Source organism: Pyxicephalus adspersus, chromosome 1, assembly GCF_032062135.1.
Source record: "Pyxicephalus adspersus chromosome 1, UCB_Pads_2.0, whole genome shotgun sequence".
Classification (NCBI taxonomy): domain Eukaryota; kingdom Metazoa; phylum Chordata; class Amphibia; order Anura; family Pyxicephalidae; genus Pyxicephalus; species Pyxicephalus adspersus.
In genome coordinates, this window is record NC_092858.1 from 37247159 (window position 1) to 37263820 (window position 16662).

General features: G+C 39.6%; 1 protein-coding gene across 3 annotated transcripts in view; it reads left to right on the forward strand.

Moving 5' to 3' along the window:
- The first annotated feature begins 368 nt into the window (after positions 1–368).
- DIP2B (disco interacting protein 2 homolog B) overlaps positions 369–16662 on the forward strand; it is a 132013-nt gene continuing 115719 nt past the window's right edge. The window contains exon 1 of one of the 3 annotated variants that reach the window (XR_011920043.1): positions 369–640. Coding sequence is in view for 2 of the 3 variants with exons in the window: in XM_072406788.1 (XP_072262889.1) it covers positions 556–640 (85 nt within the window). In the remaining variant the exon portion in view is untranslated. The remainder of the gene's footprint in view (positions 641–16662) is intronic. The other 2 variants (XM_072406788.1, XM_072406781.1) reach the window with 2 other exon arrangements.

Sequence of the window (16662 nt, forward strand, 5' to 3'; positions counted from 1 at the left end):
GGGAAGGCACACCGGCCAGAGCCACGGGCCACCAAAATTTTCTCCACCGGTTGGAGACCTCTGCTATAGGGGACAGATCCACTTTAAAAAAGACCTACACAGGGGATTGATGTAAATTCCTTAAATATACATCTTTCAAGGTTGTTTTTCTGATCTTCTTTATTATTTTCTGAATCACAACCCTAGACAGAGTTTACAGCTCTGCTCCTATTTGGTGCCCAGTTTTATAAATAATTCAGCACTGTGCCCAGTTTTAGAAATAATTGCAGTAAAGGTGCACTTGAAGTTTGACAGTGGAAGGCGAAGTTCCAAGATTGTACAATAGGTGGCAGTGACGTCCCGGATCTACAGCGCCTGGGAGCTCCTCAGTCGGCTTGCAGTAGCGACACACCCCAGCAGGGGTCAGTGCACACGCTGTCAGCCGGGATGTCTATGTGCGGCTCTGTGGTCATGTGACGTAAGGCTGGGCCTGGCATGGCGGCCGTAGTGAGGGCTATGCGCTGAGCTCCGGTAATTCAAACCTCTGGGCTTCATAGAGTCTACCCGGCCGGCTCCATGGCGGAGAGAGGCTTCGACCTATCAGCCCTCCCGAAGGAGGTGAGAGAGCAGCTGGCAGAGCTGGAGCTCGAGCTGTCAGAAGGTGAGTGTGCGCTGACATCCCCGGCTATGGAGAAGGCTGAGCCGGTCACATCCAGCACCTCTGAGGGGACTGACAAGGAATGAATGGTGGCCTGCTAGGGACATAGCAGCTCAATGGATGCCTGACAACTGCCAAGCCAAAAAACCTTTGTACTGAGGGGTTGTCACCAGCCAATGTCCCCGCACATTCATTTCTGATGAAAGACTGACAAACCTGAGTGAGCTGTCAGTTCATGGAGGGGTGAGAGGTCAGGCCCTATGGAGGTCCCAGCAATGTTATATTGCTGCTGTATGGACTCCTAATGGTGCATTGTGTCTGCCAGGCATTGGCTCACCTTTGTAGCTTATTAACCATTTTACATCCTTATTTCCCTCAATCACATGGCATGATGAGAGCTCTGTGATTTCTGCATGGTTTGCCTTTGTCTGCTTCTTGTGCTGTGGAATGTGTTGGCATCTTATCAATAAATGGTAATTAATAGACGGTGGCTGAGCTTTCCATCTGCTGCTGGAACAAAGAGGATCCCTCTGAATCTATGGCTTTGTAGAATGAATGCATGTGTGCCAAGCAGGAGGCGTAATGTGCAAAATGGACTGGGATCGTTCCGTATAGAAACCCGGCCAGGGGGTCGTTCCGTATAGAAACCCGGGCATGAGGTCGTTCCGTATAGAAACCCGGCCAGGGGGTCGTTCCGTATAGAAGCCCGGCCAGGGGGTCGTTCCGTATAGAAGCCCGGCCAGGGGGTCGTTCTGTATAGAAGCCCGGCCAGGGGGTCGTTCTGTATAGAAGCGGGGTCGTTCCGTATAGAAGCGCGGCCATGGGGTCGTTCCGTATAGAAGCCCGGCCATGGGCAAACCTAAAGCTGATGGGAAATGGTGGATTATCTGAGCACCCTGGTACCTCTGGTTCCCCGGGGACTGAGGACCTGACAGTCATAGAAACTGTGTTTGGATTTCTGCAGTGTGTATGGCGTGGTAGTCTTTAGTTCTTTATGGGGCATCAATGTGTTATCTTTGTTTTTTTTTTTTTTTCATTTTACATGGTGACATGGTTATATGAATGAAAGATCCCTCAGAATTGATATATTACAATATAAACACATGTTAGTCTGGTAATTGTCTTCTAGGTTAATAGTATACCTGTGTATGTAAGTAAATCATTAGACAAATGTATGTAGTGTGATGAAGCCAATATTTCAATGTTTGAGCTGGGATTTCCCTACACAAGAATTCAATGCCTCTTATATCCTGTATTTGCCATCCATTGCAGCCCTGCAGCTTCTCATTAGTAAACACCTGGTACAGATAAACTGCTGGATGATGTGTTACCAGGGACATTCTGAGACACAATATGTACACTTTGTATATTTGTACTGGTATTAATCAGTGAATTTCACTCAGTCTGCATTTGTATGTTGTACAGTAATGGTAGGCTGTGCTGTAGCATCCTACGGTAGTATGGCTTCGTCTTCATAGGTCCCAAAAGAGAACTCATTTCCTTCTAGGATGATAAGTATTTGGCAGGGATGTCCCACTGATCTGAGGTCATGTTGGGTGGATAGCATGGATGCAAAAGAGAGAGGATACACATATAATAAACCGTTTATTCTGAATTCTTAACTGTCCCAAATATGCATTGGTACCAGCCTCCTTACCCCACCACCACTTATAGAACTGGCTGGGAAATGTTCAGCTCTTCAAGCCCGTTAGGTTTTATATTTTATTACTGCTATTGTTCTCAGAATTATTACGTTGTAGAATATTATTTTCTGTATGAAACCTGCGCAGTCTTGTTACAAAATAGTAGCTGGATTTGTACCCAGACACCCTTCAGGCTACGTTCTAAGCTAAGTTATCATATGGAATCTCATCTGTGGAAGTTATTAGACCGGTCTTATTAGAATTTTTGGCTGAAACAAAGGAGGAGGCCCCATGTGCTGGAATATTGCATTGTTATAAAAATAGTATAGACATGCGTGTTTCATATGTTTGTAATTAAATATTGCCATACAGCCAGATATTTTCATCTCCAGCCTCTGTGTATAAGTTCTAACATGTATATAGAAAATAGTTCTATGACACAGGTCTATGTTTATAAATGAATAGTGTAACATGCAGCATTCAGTATTTTATGTTGGACTTTTTTAATGGGTGACTGGTTTGCTTGGCAATTCACAATCCACATATCGCACGGTAATGCCACCAATACCAATAGTTCCCAATACATCCTAAGTGTTTGTGTAGAGGAACATTGGTGTAAAAGGAAGGCTGCTGTATTCAAACATGGTGGTATGTAAGACAGGGGAAGCCTGAGAACTCTCACCCACATACTGCCATTGAGGTAAGTGGGAGTCTGACCTTCATATAATGTACACTCCTTGCCGTGTACACAAGTACTTACTGTGATCAGTAAATCATTATTCAAAATGTTCTGTATGTATACAATTACCAAATTCAAACATTCTAATGATTACCTTTTATTAGGAAGCACCCCATGTATATATTATTTGCAAGTTGCTTTTTCAGTGGATAAAGCACTGGTTATTATAGGTTAGGATTTGCATTATAAATTTTATTGTGTATTCTGTCCTTGTGACTGTTTAGGACTATTACACACAAAACACTTTTTTTACTTTTTACTTTCAGTGAACATTATTTTATTAAAATGATTGGATCTAAAGTACATTCAGTTGACGATCATAAGCAACTGATATCGATTGAGGTACACAAGCTGTTCAATTGATAGAGAAAATGTGATCAACAGTTCCCATCTGTCTATTGGATCACCCCAATCCCCACCTCACAATCCTACACGTATTGTATATGGAAAAATGATCGCACTAGTCGTGTAAATTCTCAACAAATTTGTATGTGTGTGCTATGCTTGAAAAGAACAATGACCATAAGACACAAAGATTGCTGCTTATAAAGTCCATGAAGGAAGGTTTGTACTTGTTGCCTTCTTCAGATGCCATTTTGGTCTTTTTATTGGGTTTGCACTGGGATTATGTTATGGAATATGTGACCAGTTGATTAGTAAAGTTTTCTGTATATATGTTTTTTATTGGTGCTGCTGTAGTTTTTTCTGCATGCGTTGCAGTAGCTGCATGAGAAGTGTGAGGTTATTGTGTGATGACAGCATGATTTACAGGCATATTACGAGGCTGGTCCCTTGGGTGTGTATTATATTGTAATAAGCTGGATGGCTGGCATGCTGACGTGACGTGTAATGTGTCTAGGAAGATGAGGAGGAGTAAAAGTCAATGTTATCAGTGGTGTTTTATTAGCACTGCTGGGTGTCTGAACTGGTCCTGTATTAGCATATGGTGTTTGTGTAATTCCGGGTTAGAAGACATTGGCTGTGTGTGAATCAGGACTCTATAATCTCTGGGTGTTTTCCCTTGCGCTCCTGTTTGCCTGCTATTAGCATGCATGATGAAATGTTTCTATACCTCTTAAATAATCACACCTGGGGCTCACACTGCCATTTCATACTAGTAATGTTTACAAGAAATTAGCTGTGTTGATGGACAGGAAGAAGTAGAAGAATGTAATTATGTCCTCTGACATGTAAGTGGTTTACTACCCATATTAATGGAGACTCTCATAAAAATGGCGAGAAGGATGGAATACACAAGTGAAAGATTGCTATTATACAGGCTACGGTCAATGGATGTACTAAATCTAAAGGCTCCCGTACACAATGAAAGAACATTTAAACATATGATGATGAGCAATTTAATGAAATATTCAACTTGTTTGGTGAACAATCAGTCCATTAGTCAGATTTCTACATTGAGCAGATCATTGTTCATTTTACATACAACAAATTACAGTCAACTGAAATGCACCAAAAGAGGGGCATACGCTACTTTTTGTAACCCAGTGTGTAACCATGTGCTTCAGTGTACTGCAATAAAGGGTTTGTCGGTGAGGTTCTTTGGGGTCATATTAAGAATAAACATTTCAAAAGTTGTTCTTAAAAAAAAAAAAGTGCCAGCCATTTTTTTATTTGTTCATGGTAGACAGTTCTTAAGTTCTCAATGTGCCATTGATTTAAATCATATGTAAACCAAAGATCTTGTAAGATATGACAGCTGAATCTTCAGATATCATAATTGGATTTGTTTTAAATTTTCAAGCATGTTTCCCTTTTCACGTAATGATATACCTGTACCAGAAGTTAATTTACAAGGTTACTTGTTGCAGCATCAACGGGTAAATTTTCTGTACCTGTTAGCCTAAATTTGTTAGCATTAGTCTAAAAATTGAAAAGTAATTCAGCCAATACATCTAAGGACTTCTAGGTTGTGTTACTGAATACTTTCACCAAACATTTTTTGGTGGAGAATTTATTCACTGTCATGTAATGCTTAGGCATCTGAATAATTAACCTACAGTGAATTGTTAGTATCAGATTAACTCCTGCGTCTAGGTTTTATATCAATGGTAAATAATACCAGGTAATGTTTTGCCTACTTTACTTGAACTATGAAAAGCATGCTATATACAGTCCAATGTGCGATACCACAAAACTTTTTGTGTCTGACCCACTTCTACTTTGTGCTAAAGCTGTGTATGCATGTTAGATAATTGTTTTTCAAAATAAATGACCAGAGAAAAAAAAAGTCCAAGGATGGTGAAAGATCTATGAAGATGGATTTGTTCTTTTGATGCTCTGGTATATGCTGTCATTTCTGCAGATGTTGTTCAGTATTCTCCCCCAAATTTTCTTTAAGATGGGTGGGAAGAATCTGTAGGCGGTGGCGGCCCCTGTATTGTGACCCAACTCATCAGCAACCACCCACGAATAGCCGGGCGGTTACTGAAAAATGCTGGGTGGTGCACCCAGCTAAAAGGATCTGGGGAGATCACTGATGTTAGACACGCATGTGCTGGACAGGAGGAAGTGATGTAATATAAACAATCTTCCAACAATCCCATCTGCAGTCAATAGAGCGGTTTGCTGGGCTCTGTGATGATTGTGTTGATTGCACATGTAAAGTGGATTTGTGTGTTGTCCATTCATCCAGGATCGTTTGTGACCGTTATCTGTGCACATAGCTTAATAACACAGTTTTTAAAATTGAAAATCAGTATGTGTAAGCTCTTGTTCTCCCGTGTTTACACCTGCTTTGTTTTGCTGAGGGGGAAAATTGTTATTCTGAATCCGGCCTGGGGTTATGTGATCATATTAAATTACATGTGATGGCTAGTGGAGTTTTAAGAGACCCTACTGCCAGAGCATTCATTTCATGCATGTTGTCCTGTAACTCCCCACTTTATAGACATCCAAAATCCTTGCTGGGTGCCGCCATCTTGCACATTTATGCAGGCAGGCCCAGTAGACTCTGAGCTTTCACTCAAATGACATTCCATGGTATTCCTCTTTGTTTTTCCCTGGCAGCTACATACCTGTTCAGTGGTTGGGCTAATTTTTCTGGCTTGTGTTTGGGGTTAGATGGAGGTTTAGGTTAAAAAGAAAATTGCAATGCCCGAGGCAATGAAATGCCGCCTGCTACTTTAGTCGTGGAAATGGGGATATGACTACATGCTAGCTGAGTGGGTGTATAGTGTGGGGTGTTTGCTGCTCCCTGACCATAGTGGGAAATCTGATTAACTCTTTGTGGTAATGACTTGATTACTAGGCATATATCTAGCCAGCAGTACTGTCATTGTGGTTAATGATGTGTGTGTAATTTATGTCATGTGGTAACAGACTTCTGTTGTAGACGTACGCAAAGAAAAGTGCATATATATAATATAATAGTATTATAATATATTCTATAATGTTATATATATTGTGATATTTGTTTTCTCAGTCCTTGAGTTTTTCATATTCATTGAATGTTTTCTCATAGACTGACTGCTATTCATGAGTGATCATTTCATCTGTGCAGCAGCTGCTATGTTTCTGGAACAAAAAAATTCTCACTATAGAATGTCTGGTAACCATTTGGATCTCATGAATATTACTCTTGGACAATAGTCCTGTCAGTAAAAGGTAAAACATTCAGAATGTGAAAGCTCTTACAAGCTTTCCAGCAGCCAGAGCAGGAGGAAGGCAGTCATCTGTGCTGACAGACAGATAATTCTCCATTTCTCCCAAGGCATGGGCATGTTTTAACTGCTCCTTCGATTTAGTTTATTAGCAGAGGCCTGCAAGAGCTTTCATCTGCCCTAATCTTGTTATTGGAAGCTTTGCTGCATTGGAAGGTGTTATTTAGTGTAAAACCCAGGACTGCACTGCATATGTCAAATCAATGCTTTCATTTTTTATACCATTGAAATATGGATTATTTTTTGTTTTTATGATTTGTGACATCACCCACTATTAGGTGGGTTTCCCAGAAGCATCAAAATCGTTTCTCAGTTTGAAACATCCGGAGTTGCTTCTTTCTATTCTTGTTGAAAGTTCAGATCAAGTAGCAACAGTGTTTCCAGCTTACTTGAAAAAGATTTTTCTCTCTAATATAACCAGGTCTTCGTTGTGTCCATTGTCCCTCTGCCATATCCTGAAGGCTGACACTCCCTTTGTGTAAACCTCTAATTATTTCTCTAGGTGACTCTGCCTAATGACCTATCTATGGGATACCTAAATACATGTGCCATGCTTCTGCAGTGCATGGAAAATAGCATAGTTGTGGTAGAAGGATAATATGAAAAAATCACTTCATGGCCCTGCCCTCCATACTAAAATGAAGGTCACCTGCAGAGAAAACTGGGATTTGTCTGGTATCCTGGCAAATAAAGCTGCTCATCCCAGCAAATTGATGGCTGAAGACAGCAATTAGACAAATAGGAATGCTTTAAGGGAAAACACCTGTCTAGTTCTGCAATAGTGCCTGGCCTGGTCGCAAAAGTTTAAAGTGGAACTGCAAGTTTAAGATGAACTGTAGTCAGCTATATAAAAATATACTATTTGCACAGGAACACACTTTATTCTGTGCTTCTGTGGAGCTGGTCCTCTACTCTGCAATACTCTAGAAAGGCCCTTCTAGCTTCATGAACAGTGCTGGACTACAGCATAATTATTTTTACTGCTGTCTGAAGTAAAACTATAAGAATCTGCTCTTGTAGAGCTGTTTTTCAGTTCCTTTTGATCAAGTCACATAATCTGTCAGTTCAGGGATAAAAATTCAGGTTTAGAAAACAAGCGCCATTCCACTTTTAATTTTTTTTATCAGATGCGTTTAAAGCATGTTTGGGGGTATCATTATTAGCATACAGGTAGTCCCCAGGTTACATACGAGATAGGGACTGTGGGTTTGTTCTTAAGTTGAATTTGTATGTGAGTCAAAACAGGTACATTTTTTAATAAATGCAATTAGGACAGATGTTTGTCTCATCATATTATTAGGCAGCGTGATGTCAGTTTGTGTATAAAATCTCCACTGTGAGTTAATGACAAACAAAGCAAAAAAGCAAAGCATTGATATGCAAAAAGGAAAAAAGCCATCTATATTTTAGTACTAATGTAGGTTCTCCAAGATTGGAAAAGATAGACTTGAACCTGAGTGATCCGGCAAACCTAAAATAGATTTCTTAAAGTAATCTCCTATTATTTGGCAAAAGTTTTCAATCCTGGACCAAATCCATCCCAGTCCTGGAGACCTTTAATATATCAGGCCTATTATCTCATACATCCTTTTTTTCTCCTGATACCATTTCCTGTGTGACTCTTAACTTGACTCTAATTTTTTCAGTATGATTTAGCAGATACTTCAAACACATCCATGGTGGTTTATCTGTTTTACTAGAAAGTAGCAGACATAGAAAAGTGATGTAATTATTGTATTAGAATATCACAGGAAGAGCATTTTATGGCTACTAGCTGGGAGATCAGCTTAGTCATTCATTTCTAAGATCTATTTCCTTTCTTTTATGAGTCGTTCTTATGGGTGTGAACACATGCTACCATTTCTTAAGTTCTATTTATTTATCATATTACGGATCATACACAAAACACATACAAATTAGACATTTGGTGTGATTATAGCTAAAAAGCATTCTGTCTTTATTTTTGGTGTATAAATACAATTCCTAGAGCAGAGGTATCACCTGCCCACAACACAGACCAAATAGGGAATCTGTGAATATGATACATCAACTCAGTTTTTCCTGCAGGAAAGTGGCAAGCGTGGTATGAATGATGTCCATACCCCCAAACCATCCTGATTTCCTGATGAGCAATAGTGCCATGTTTCTCTCACATTCCAATGAAGCGGGGCATCTTTCTTCTACTGATCAGTGATACTTTTTCTTCCCACTGACCAATACCGGGACATTTTTTTTCACCCACTAACCACCCCTGCCAGGACATTTTTTCTCTTCTACTGACCAGCAATGTAAAGGTCCTGGTAATATATAATCCTAACCTATGTAACGTTGGTGTTGCACTTTATATACTCGTGACCAAAGTGTTTTAAAGATGCTGGATTAAAAGCAGCTTAAAAGGGTTTAAAGGAAGTTCTCCTTGAAATTACAGCTAAAGGCCTTTGTATGACAGTGTATACTATTTTTTCCTAACCTTTTCCAACATCCCTTACCTTCCATGATTGTTCCAAATTCTACTACAATTCATAGGGGGGGGGAGTCCACAAAGCAGTGTTAAGGACCAGGTGTGGCCAGGTGCTGATTGAGAAGCCACGATCTCATGATTCAGCATTGATAAAGGTATGTTACCTTTCTCTGAATTTTAGAGCAGTTCAGCATTGTTGCCGCCCCATCAGAGTAAGCTGAAATATTCAGACTTCACTGTCAAACTAAACAGGTGAGGTTTTGTAGGCTAGACCAGCGGTCACCAAGCGGTGGTCTTCGAGAAAATTTTGGTGTTCCACGGCTCTGGCTAGTGTGACCCCCCAGCGGAGTCAGGAGAAGAAGCCTGCTTGGGGGCGGCGGGGGGTGGTGCACTGGCCAGGGCCGCGGACCACGTTTACCGGAGACATTGCTGGCTCAAAGCCATGGGCGGGTTGTGTCTCTGCACAACCCGCCCACTCTCTCATCACAGTCTCAGACGTTCAGTGGGAGAGTGGCCGGCTTCTGACATGACATCACTATTGGGGAAGTTTCTTCGCCTTTGACACACGGCTCCCCGCTCATGCGCATCAGTTTAGTAGTCCGTAGGTCCAAAAAGGTCATTCATTCAAAGGCCATCATGATGTCATCAAATCAAAACTTTAGATTTTTCAAATGCTGTAAGTTATAAGGTTAAGGCAAGGTTCAGACCTGCCTTGGGAGGCCGGCTCCCTGCCAGTTGCTCTGTTGTCCTCACTACAGTTCTGGTTCTTAAAGAACAATGGTTTTTGAACATTTGACTGCTAGCGGCAGTAAGCGGTACTGTACCCCTTATTGCCACCCTATTCATTCTCTATGGAGCTGCTGCGTGTAGATGCTACTAGGAGTGTCTCCCCTGAGGCAGCAGTTTGCTACCTTGAGAAAGCAGTAACTTTAAAGCAACTTTTCTTCACTGCCAGTCTGAACACAGCCCAAGGCTGTTAGCTTCCTCATAGTCATTATTGTGCTAGCTTGATGCTATGGGTTCTTATGAGTACAGTTTACAGTTCTTTGTTTTATACTGTAAAATAAACTATGCTACAGTTGGAATCCTGTGCCCTAAAATATTCACTGATAGAGGGTTGGAATTTCCATATTGTGTATCTGTTCCATGTAGATATTGAGCTAGCTTTGATAACATTGTTTTGCTTTTTGAAGTGGAACATTACTCATGAAAATAGGTTTTGGCATGGAGCTCTCTGTGCAGAGGTCAGCACGTCAAGTCCTGATTCTGCTATATTTGCTAGAACTAATGTTCCTTATATACCAGCATCACAGTTCATTTTTTTATCGTCAAACCAGAAGATCCACAAATTTCATGTCTGCAGTCTCTAAATGCTCCTTTGGCTACAAATCCTTCTGGAAAGCCTTTGCCATCGCTAATGCTTCCATTATGCTGCATTTGAAATGCTCACCTTGTGACTACCTGTTGTCCTTTCATTGTAATAATTGACCTGTATATTTCCAGCTTTAAGTTGTGTATAGATAACAGCAGGAAGATACAAACACTGCACAGACAGCGTTGTTTGTCCTATGGAGAGGGGAGAAGGGCTGTGTCCTTACCAAAGCTGATATCGCTCTATGTGGTGATTTAGTCATCACAGGACCCTGTCCTTAGGGGAAAGTTGTACAGATGCTTCAACATTTCTTCTCGGGCAACAAAAAAATCTGGTATCTATATAAAGCTTTAGACCCCAGGTTTACAGGTGATAAGTACTCACAGATTTGGCCAAGTAATGATCAATGAACGGACTATGGGTTTAGAGAGATTGTAACAGTTTTGCACATTCAGCAAAATTCTCATGTTCAAGCTGAGTATAGACAGTAATGCCAAAAGCTGACTGGCGCCTGTGAATTAATGCACTTTAAATTGCTCATAATTTTGTCACTTGTTTCAGGAACAAATTGACATATTTTAGCCAAGTAGACTATAAATGCACTAAACTGATTGTAATTCCATTGCTCCTTTGCCTAATTGTTCTTTTGGAAATTGAAATGTATGTAAAAAAAACAAAAAAAAAAAGCAGTTTGGCTAATTCCAGTAGTTGTGCTATAAATGTTTTAACATGCGCAGTGCACATCACATGGCACCCCAACATACATATACAGTGAGCCTTAATACACTTGCACCATAGGACACCTCAGTTTTTCTTATGTAAGCTGCACTCTAAGCACAGTGGTTTAAAGGTGGTGAACAAAACGCTAAAATCATTCTGGGTATCCATCACTTTACTGCATTTAGTGATTCCTACAGTTCTCAAACCCTGCATTTTTATTTACGCTTGAGGGCATCTTTATGTGCAACCTGTACCCTAACGTTATTGTGGAAATTCCCACCATTCACTGGCATACGTGCTAATCACTGGGCATTCTTTTTTTTTTTCCATGGGAAGCCAGGGAAGGGGCTGGGGGAGATTTAGGTGATGAGCTTTTATGTTTGATCCCTAGGGACCACTACCAAGCTGAATGTGGCACGTCAATTATGAGCATATAGTGTTTGCTGACTAGTGCAATCCTTAGATGTCATAGGGACAACCCTCTGAGGCTCACTAGTTCCTAAAAAGTCAGAAGAACTGTGTTGTGCTTAAATATGCTTTGTAATCCTTTTTTAAAGCTTACCCGATGGTTTAAGTGTTTTATACATGTGTACACAATGGGTTCTGGCACATATGGGATTTTGGTCTTTGCTAGCTTTATGAGCATTTCATAAAACTGCACATGTTCTCTGCGGTTTAGATTGCTATTTGAAGTTGTGCTTTCATTTGATATGCATGACAGGTGAACCTTTCATCAGCGTGGGATCAGTAGTGACACCACTTGATGCTGTTTGAGTGATATTAGAGCAATGCTAATAAGGTGTGGTAAGGTGTATTTAGTATATATTGGTCCATAAAAGAAGCACTGCAGTTCCCAGTCCATTTTTATAAAGACAAGGCCCCACTATCGATTTATTTATATATCATATATCCATAACTGAGAAAAAGAAAGTACAACATCTTTCAATTCTAACGTGAAGCCAGAATGTCAAAGCCATATGTGAAAAATTGCCTGCTAAAAAATACACGTTGTGATTAGCTTGTAGAATCACCTTTAGCACATTAATTGTTTTCTGTATGATTTTATCAGTCTCTCATATTGTTGTAGAGAAGTTTTGTCTCATTGGTTCTGTTTGGGGTTTGTGAGCATTTGTATATGCACAGCTTTCTTAAGGTCTGTCTACAGCATTTCAATCAGATTGAGGTCTGAAGTTTGGGCCATTGCAATACCTTAATTCTTTTCTGTCCTGTTTCATGTTTCAGTTTAGGCCAAGCTTTACCTGTCACATAGATGGCCTCACTTTTGACTCTCGACACTTTTGACTTAAAATATTTTGGGATACAGAGACACTCATTGTCAGCCTAATGACTGCACATGCTCAGGCCTTGTAGCTACAAAACAAGTCCAAATCATTACTCCAGTACCTCCATGCTTCATAGTTGGTATGTGGTGTTTATACTGACATACTGTGTTTAGTTTTTGTCAGTTGTGGTGTTGCGTATTGTTTCCAAAAATCTCCACTTTGGTCTTGTCTCTTCAAACTTTTTTGGTTTTGATGCACCAGGAAAGTTTATAGCGGATTTAAAGAGAAGGTTCAATTGGTCTATAATATTCACCCAGTTCTTACACCTGCACAGCCATGTTTTGTAGAGTTATAAAATATGACTTTAGATGTTTAGTTAGCAGTATGCAGGTTCTATTTTCTACTAAAATGGCATTCTTTGTGAAATCTGTTTATTGTCATAACCTAAACCTTTATATTTAGTTAAATGTTCATGCTTTTATCTCTCAGGCAGCAGGAATGTCTCTTGAAATATCTATTTGATCGCCCAGTTACAGTGCCTGTGGCATTTGTACACAGATTTACCCTGCCTGAAACTTATAGGAATTCAATCCTGAACTACACACGGAATGTCAGTCTGTAGCAGGATTGGGTGCATGAATTCCAAAGGCTTCTGACATGTTTGTGTGTATGTGCAGCTTTGGAATAATGTTTCTGGAAATGATGGAAGATTACTGCAAACCAAAATTTAGGCAGATGTTACTGTACAAAAACACCTCGTGAAATCCAGCAAAGCTTTCAGGTATTTAAAATTAGCAAAAACTATTCTCATTCAAAGTCAAGTGTTTTTGGTGGATTTCATCTACAACTTTTTTCTAAAATTTTCAATGGGGGAGTATATAATATATTGTTTGTCCCTATTGGCCTCCCTGCTTTAGACCCTTTTCTCTCTCTCTCGCTCCCTTTTCTCTCTCTCTCGCTCCCTTTTCTCTCTCTCTCCATCTCTCGCTTGCTTCCTTTTCTCTCTCTCTCTCTCACTCCCTTTTCTCGCTCTCTCCCTTTTCTCGCTTTCGCTCGCTCCCTTTTCTCGCTCGCTCCCTTTTCTCGCTCTCGCTCGCTCCCTTTTCTCGCTCTCGCTCGCTCCCTTTTCTCTCTCGCTCCCTGCCTCTTGCGTGGATATTTTCTTATTGCAGTAACTCATACCCCAACTAGAAATCAGCCTTTGTAAGCACAGCCACATGGCACAGATGATGCAAGGAGCCAATACAGTCCCTATGGTAGGGGTGCCTAACAGGTGGATCGCCATCTACCGGTAGATCTCAAAGGCAACGCCAGTAAATCACGGAGCCCTGTCGTTCAAAATAAACCCTACTGCGCTGCGCGCAGGAGTTATTAAGTCCAAATTTTTATTGTTGGTAGATCATTTTGGCTTAGATCATTTTAAAAGTAGCTCGCAAGCCAAAAAAGTGTGGGCACCCCTGCCCTAGAGAGTCTGCTGAATGCTCTCCTTTACCCCAGATGCTGCTCTTGTGTGTCTACACAGGGTACATCACATATACAGGTGACCTTTCAGTGACAAACATGCCATGTTTTAGTTTATAAGTGAATGCCAGAGATCTAACACTTCCCTGCCACTCTTGATGGATTTGCAAATGCCGGGGATGTTGAGTCAGCTTGTCAACATAGTCCAAGATGACTGTGAACAATAAAAACAGACAAGCTGTCCCATTGTTATTGTTAAATTGAAATCATATGTTATTTTTTTCATTTACACCTACCTCGAACAAATGTTTCTTTTTCTTTGATGTACGGTTGACACATGGTTGACGCATTTTGGCTCCATTGATCACATTGTGATTTTTAGGTGTCTGGTGCTGGTGACAGTGAAAAAAAAGTCTGCATTTTTTTTTCATATATATATATAGCTGTTTATATATATATATATATATATATATATATATATATATATATATAATTTACTGGACAGAAATGATGATTCTATTTCATTGTCCAATGAGAAGACCAGAGGTAAAGAGGTGAGGCGAGATGCTGAATTTGTGAACCAGGAAATGTAATTGCTTAATTGGGATATTTATGTGTTAAATAAATTTCATAAATAGCTGCACAACCACATTGCACAGGTGTAAACTATTGTGGTGTTGTAAAAAAACATGTGCAATCCAGTGTCCTGCTCGTGTTTGTTGTCCTATCATTCAAAATAAACTGTGTTCCATGTGTTGTGTGTTACCACAAAATAATAGTCTTTCTAATAAAAGGGAATCCTTGGAAAAAACTTTTAGATCTTAAGGAACACATGCTAACTAATATATTCAAAGCTTATAGTACGTTAGCCTTGTAGTTAGTAGGAAGAATACTTCTTAAATTGCTGACTAGTGGGAATTATATACCCCCTTACAGATAGCCAAAAAGAAATATTGGTGTCTGGTAAACTGACCTGGGAGTTACAAATTGCTCAAAGAACCCCTGGCAACCTATGGAGGAATTTGTTTGGAAATACAAATCTTTTGACTGTTAAAGCTGTATATCTATAGGTATTTTATCTGTGGATTTAGCCATTTCACTGGTGTTTTGCTTTTGCTAGGTCTTGTCTAGTTGACCTCCAAGCAACTTTATTAAATGGCTATATATTGAAGAAATTATGTTTGTCAAGATGAATAATAGTAGTTTTATTTTTTATCGTTTATAATGTGAAAATCATCCTTATTTCTATCTAGTCCTTTCTCTCTTGGGAGGAAGTTTTTAGTAATATATATTTTGTCGATATGCTATACTGTCATTTGACTTTGTGTTTATTTGATTTTTTTGCATTGCAAATTCAGTAGTATTGATTAGCAGGCAGCATCACCAAAACATACTGCTTCTGTCCTAATCAATATTTTATTCTAAATGGGCATGACGTATATCTGCCTCTGCAGCAGGCAGCACAAAGCTCAGACAAGTCATGATATTCCTAAATGAAGTTATTTTTAGAAAATGCCTTTCTGCCAATATCTTAAAAAGATGCCTTTCTGTAAGTATTAGCTTGTAAATTAATAATAAAGAGGATTAGATTGAATATTTCCACAAGACTAATTCTCTCAGATGTAGCAAGAAATTCAGAAGAAGAAGGCGGCATTACAGCAGAAGGCAGTAGAAGAAAAATTACTTTTAATTATTATCATTTAAGGCGTCAGCTGACCCAGAATGTCTATTTCAGCTTTACTTGATTTTGGAGTGTTTAATGTTTTTAGGTGTAACTATATATATATTTTTTTTGGATAGAACAGGAAATTGTTGAAACCTGTCAGATTTTTGTTTGGCTCCCCGTGTGCCTTAGGAATACTTTCCTTTCACTTCCTGTCTTAGACAGCACATGATGAAAGAATGTATTAGAAAAAATCTTTTGTCTTTTCCCTCCTGTAAATTTTTGGATATTCATTTATGTAATGTCTTAGTACAGTGGTTGCCAACCAGTGGTCCCTGGATCACTGGTGGTCTGTGAGAAAATTTTGGTGGTCCACAGAAAAATTTGAACATTATTTGCAATTTTTATGAATAATGAAATAAAAATAATATTCCAATAAATTCTTATATTCTGAATGACAATTTTTGCCTTTGTTTTGCACTAAATTCACGAACTGTATTAGGGATGGAAAAACATAGGAGGCGCAGCGTGACGTTAGTGTAGTCTTAAGCTGTGTGTAAACCGATCATGCGATAATCGTTAACAAAAAAAGTATACAACGACGCTGACGAACGAGGATTGTCCCTGGAAACGAACGACCATTCCTGTGGATCTGATTGAGCGGCAATCGTTCACTATCTATTGTGTGTACGGACGTTTAGTGATCGTGGATGGTTCTGCTGTACACTTTCTCCTTTACATGTCACTTCCTGCATCGTTCAAACAATCGTATTTAGCGTGTGTACATTATTGGTGGATTATATTTGAACGATCGTATTGTTCATGTAACATGTACAGAATTGTGCACAATACGATTGTTCAAAATATTCGTTAGTCGTTCATTTTCTAACGATAATTATTGCAAGTGTGTACCTAGCTTTAAATTGTACCGTGTTTCCCCGAAAATAAGACCTACCCCGAAAGTAAGACCTAGCACTATTTTGTAAACCTGCCCTAATATAAG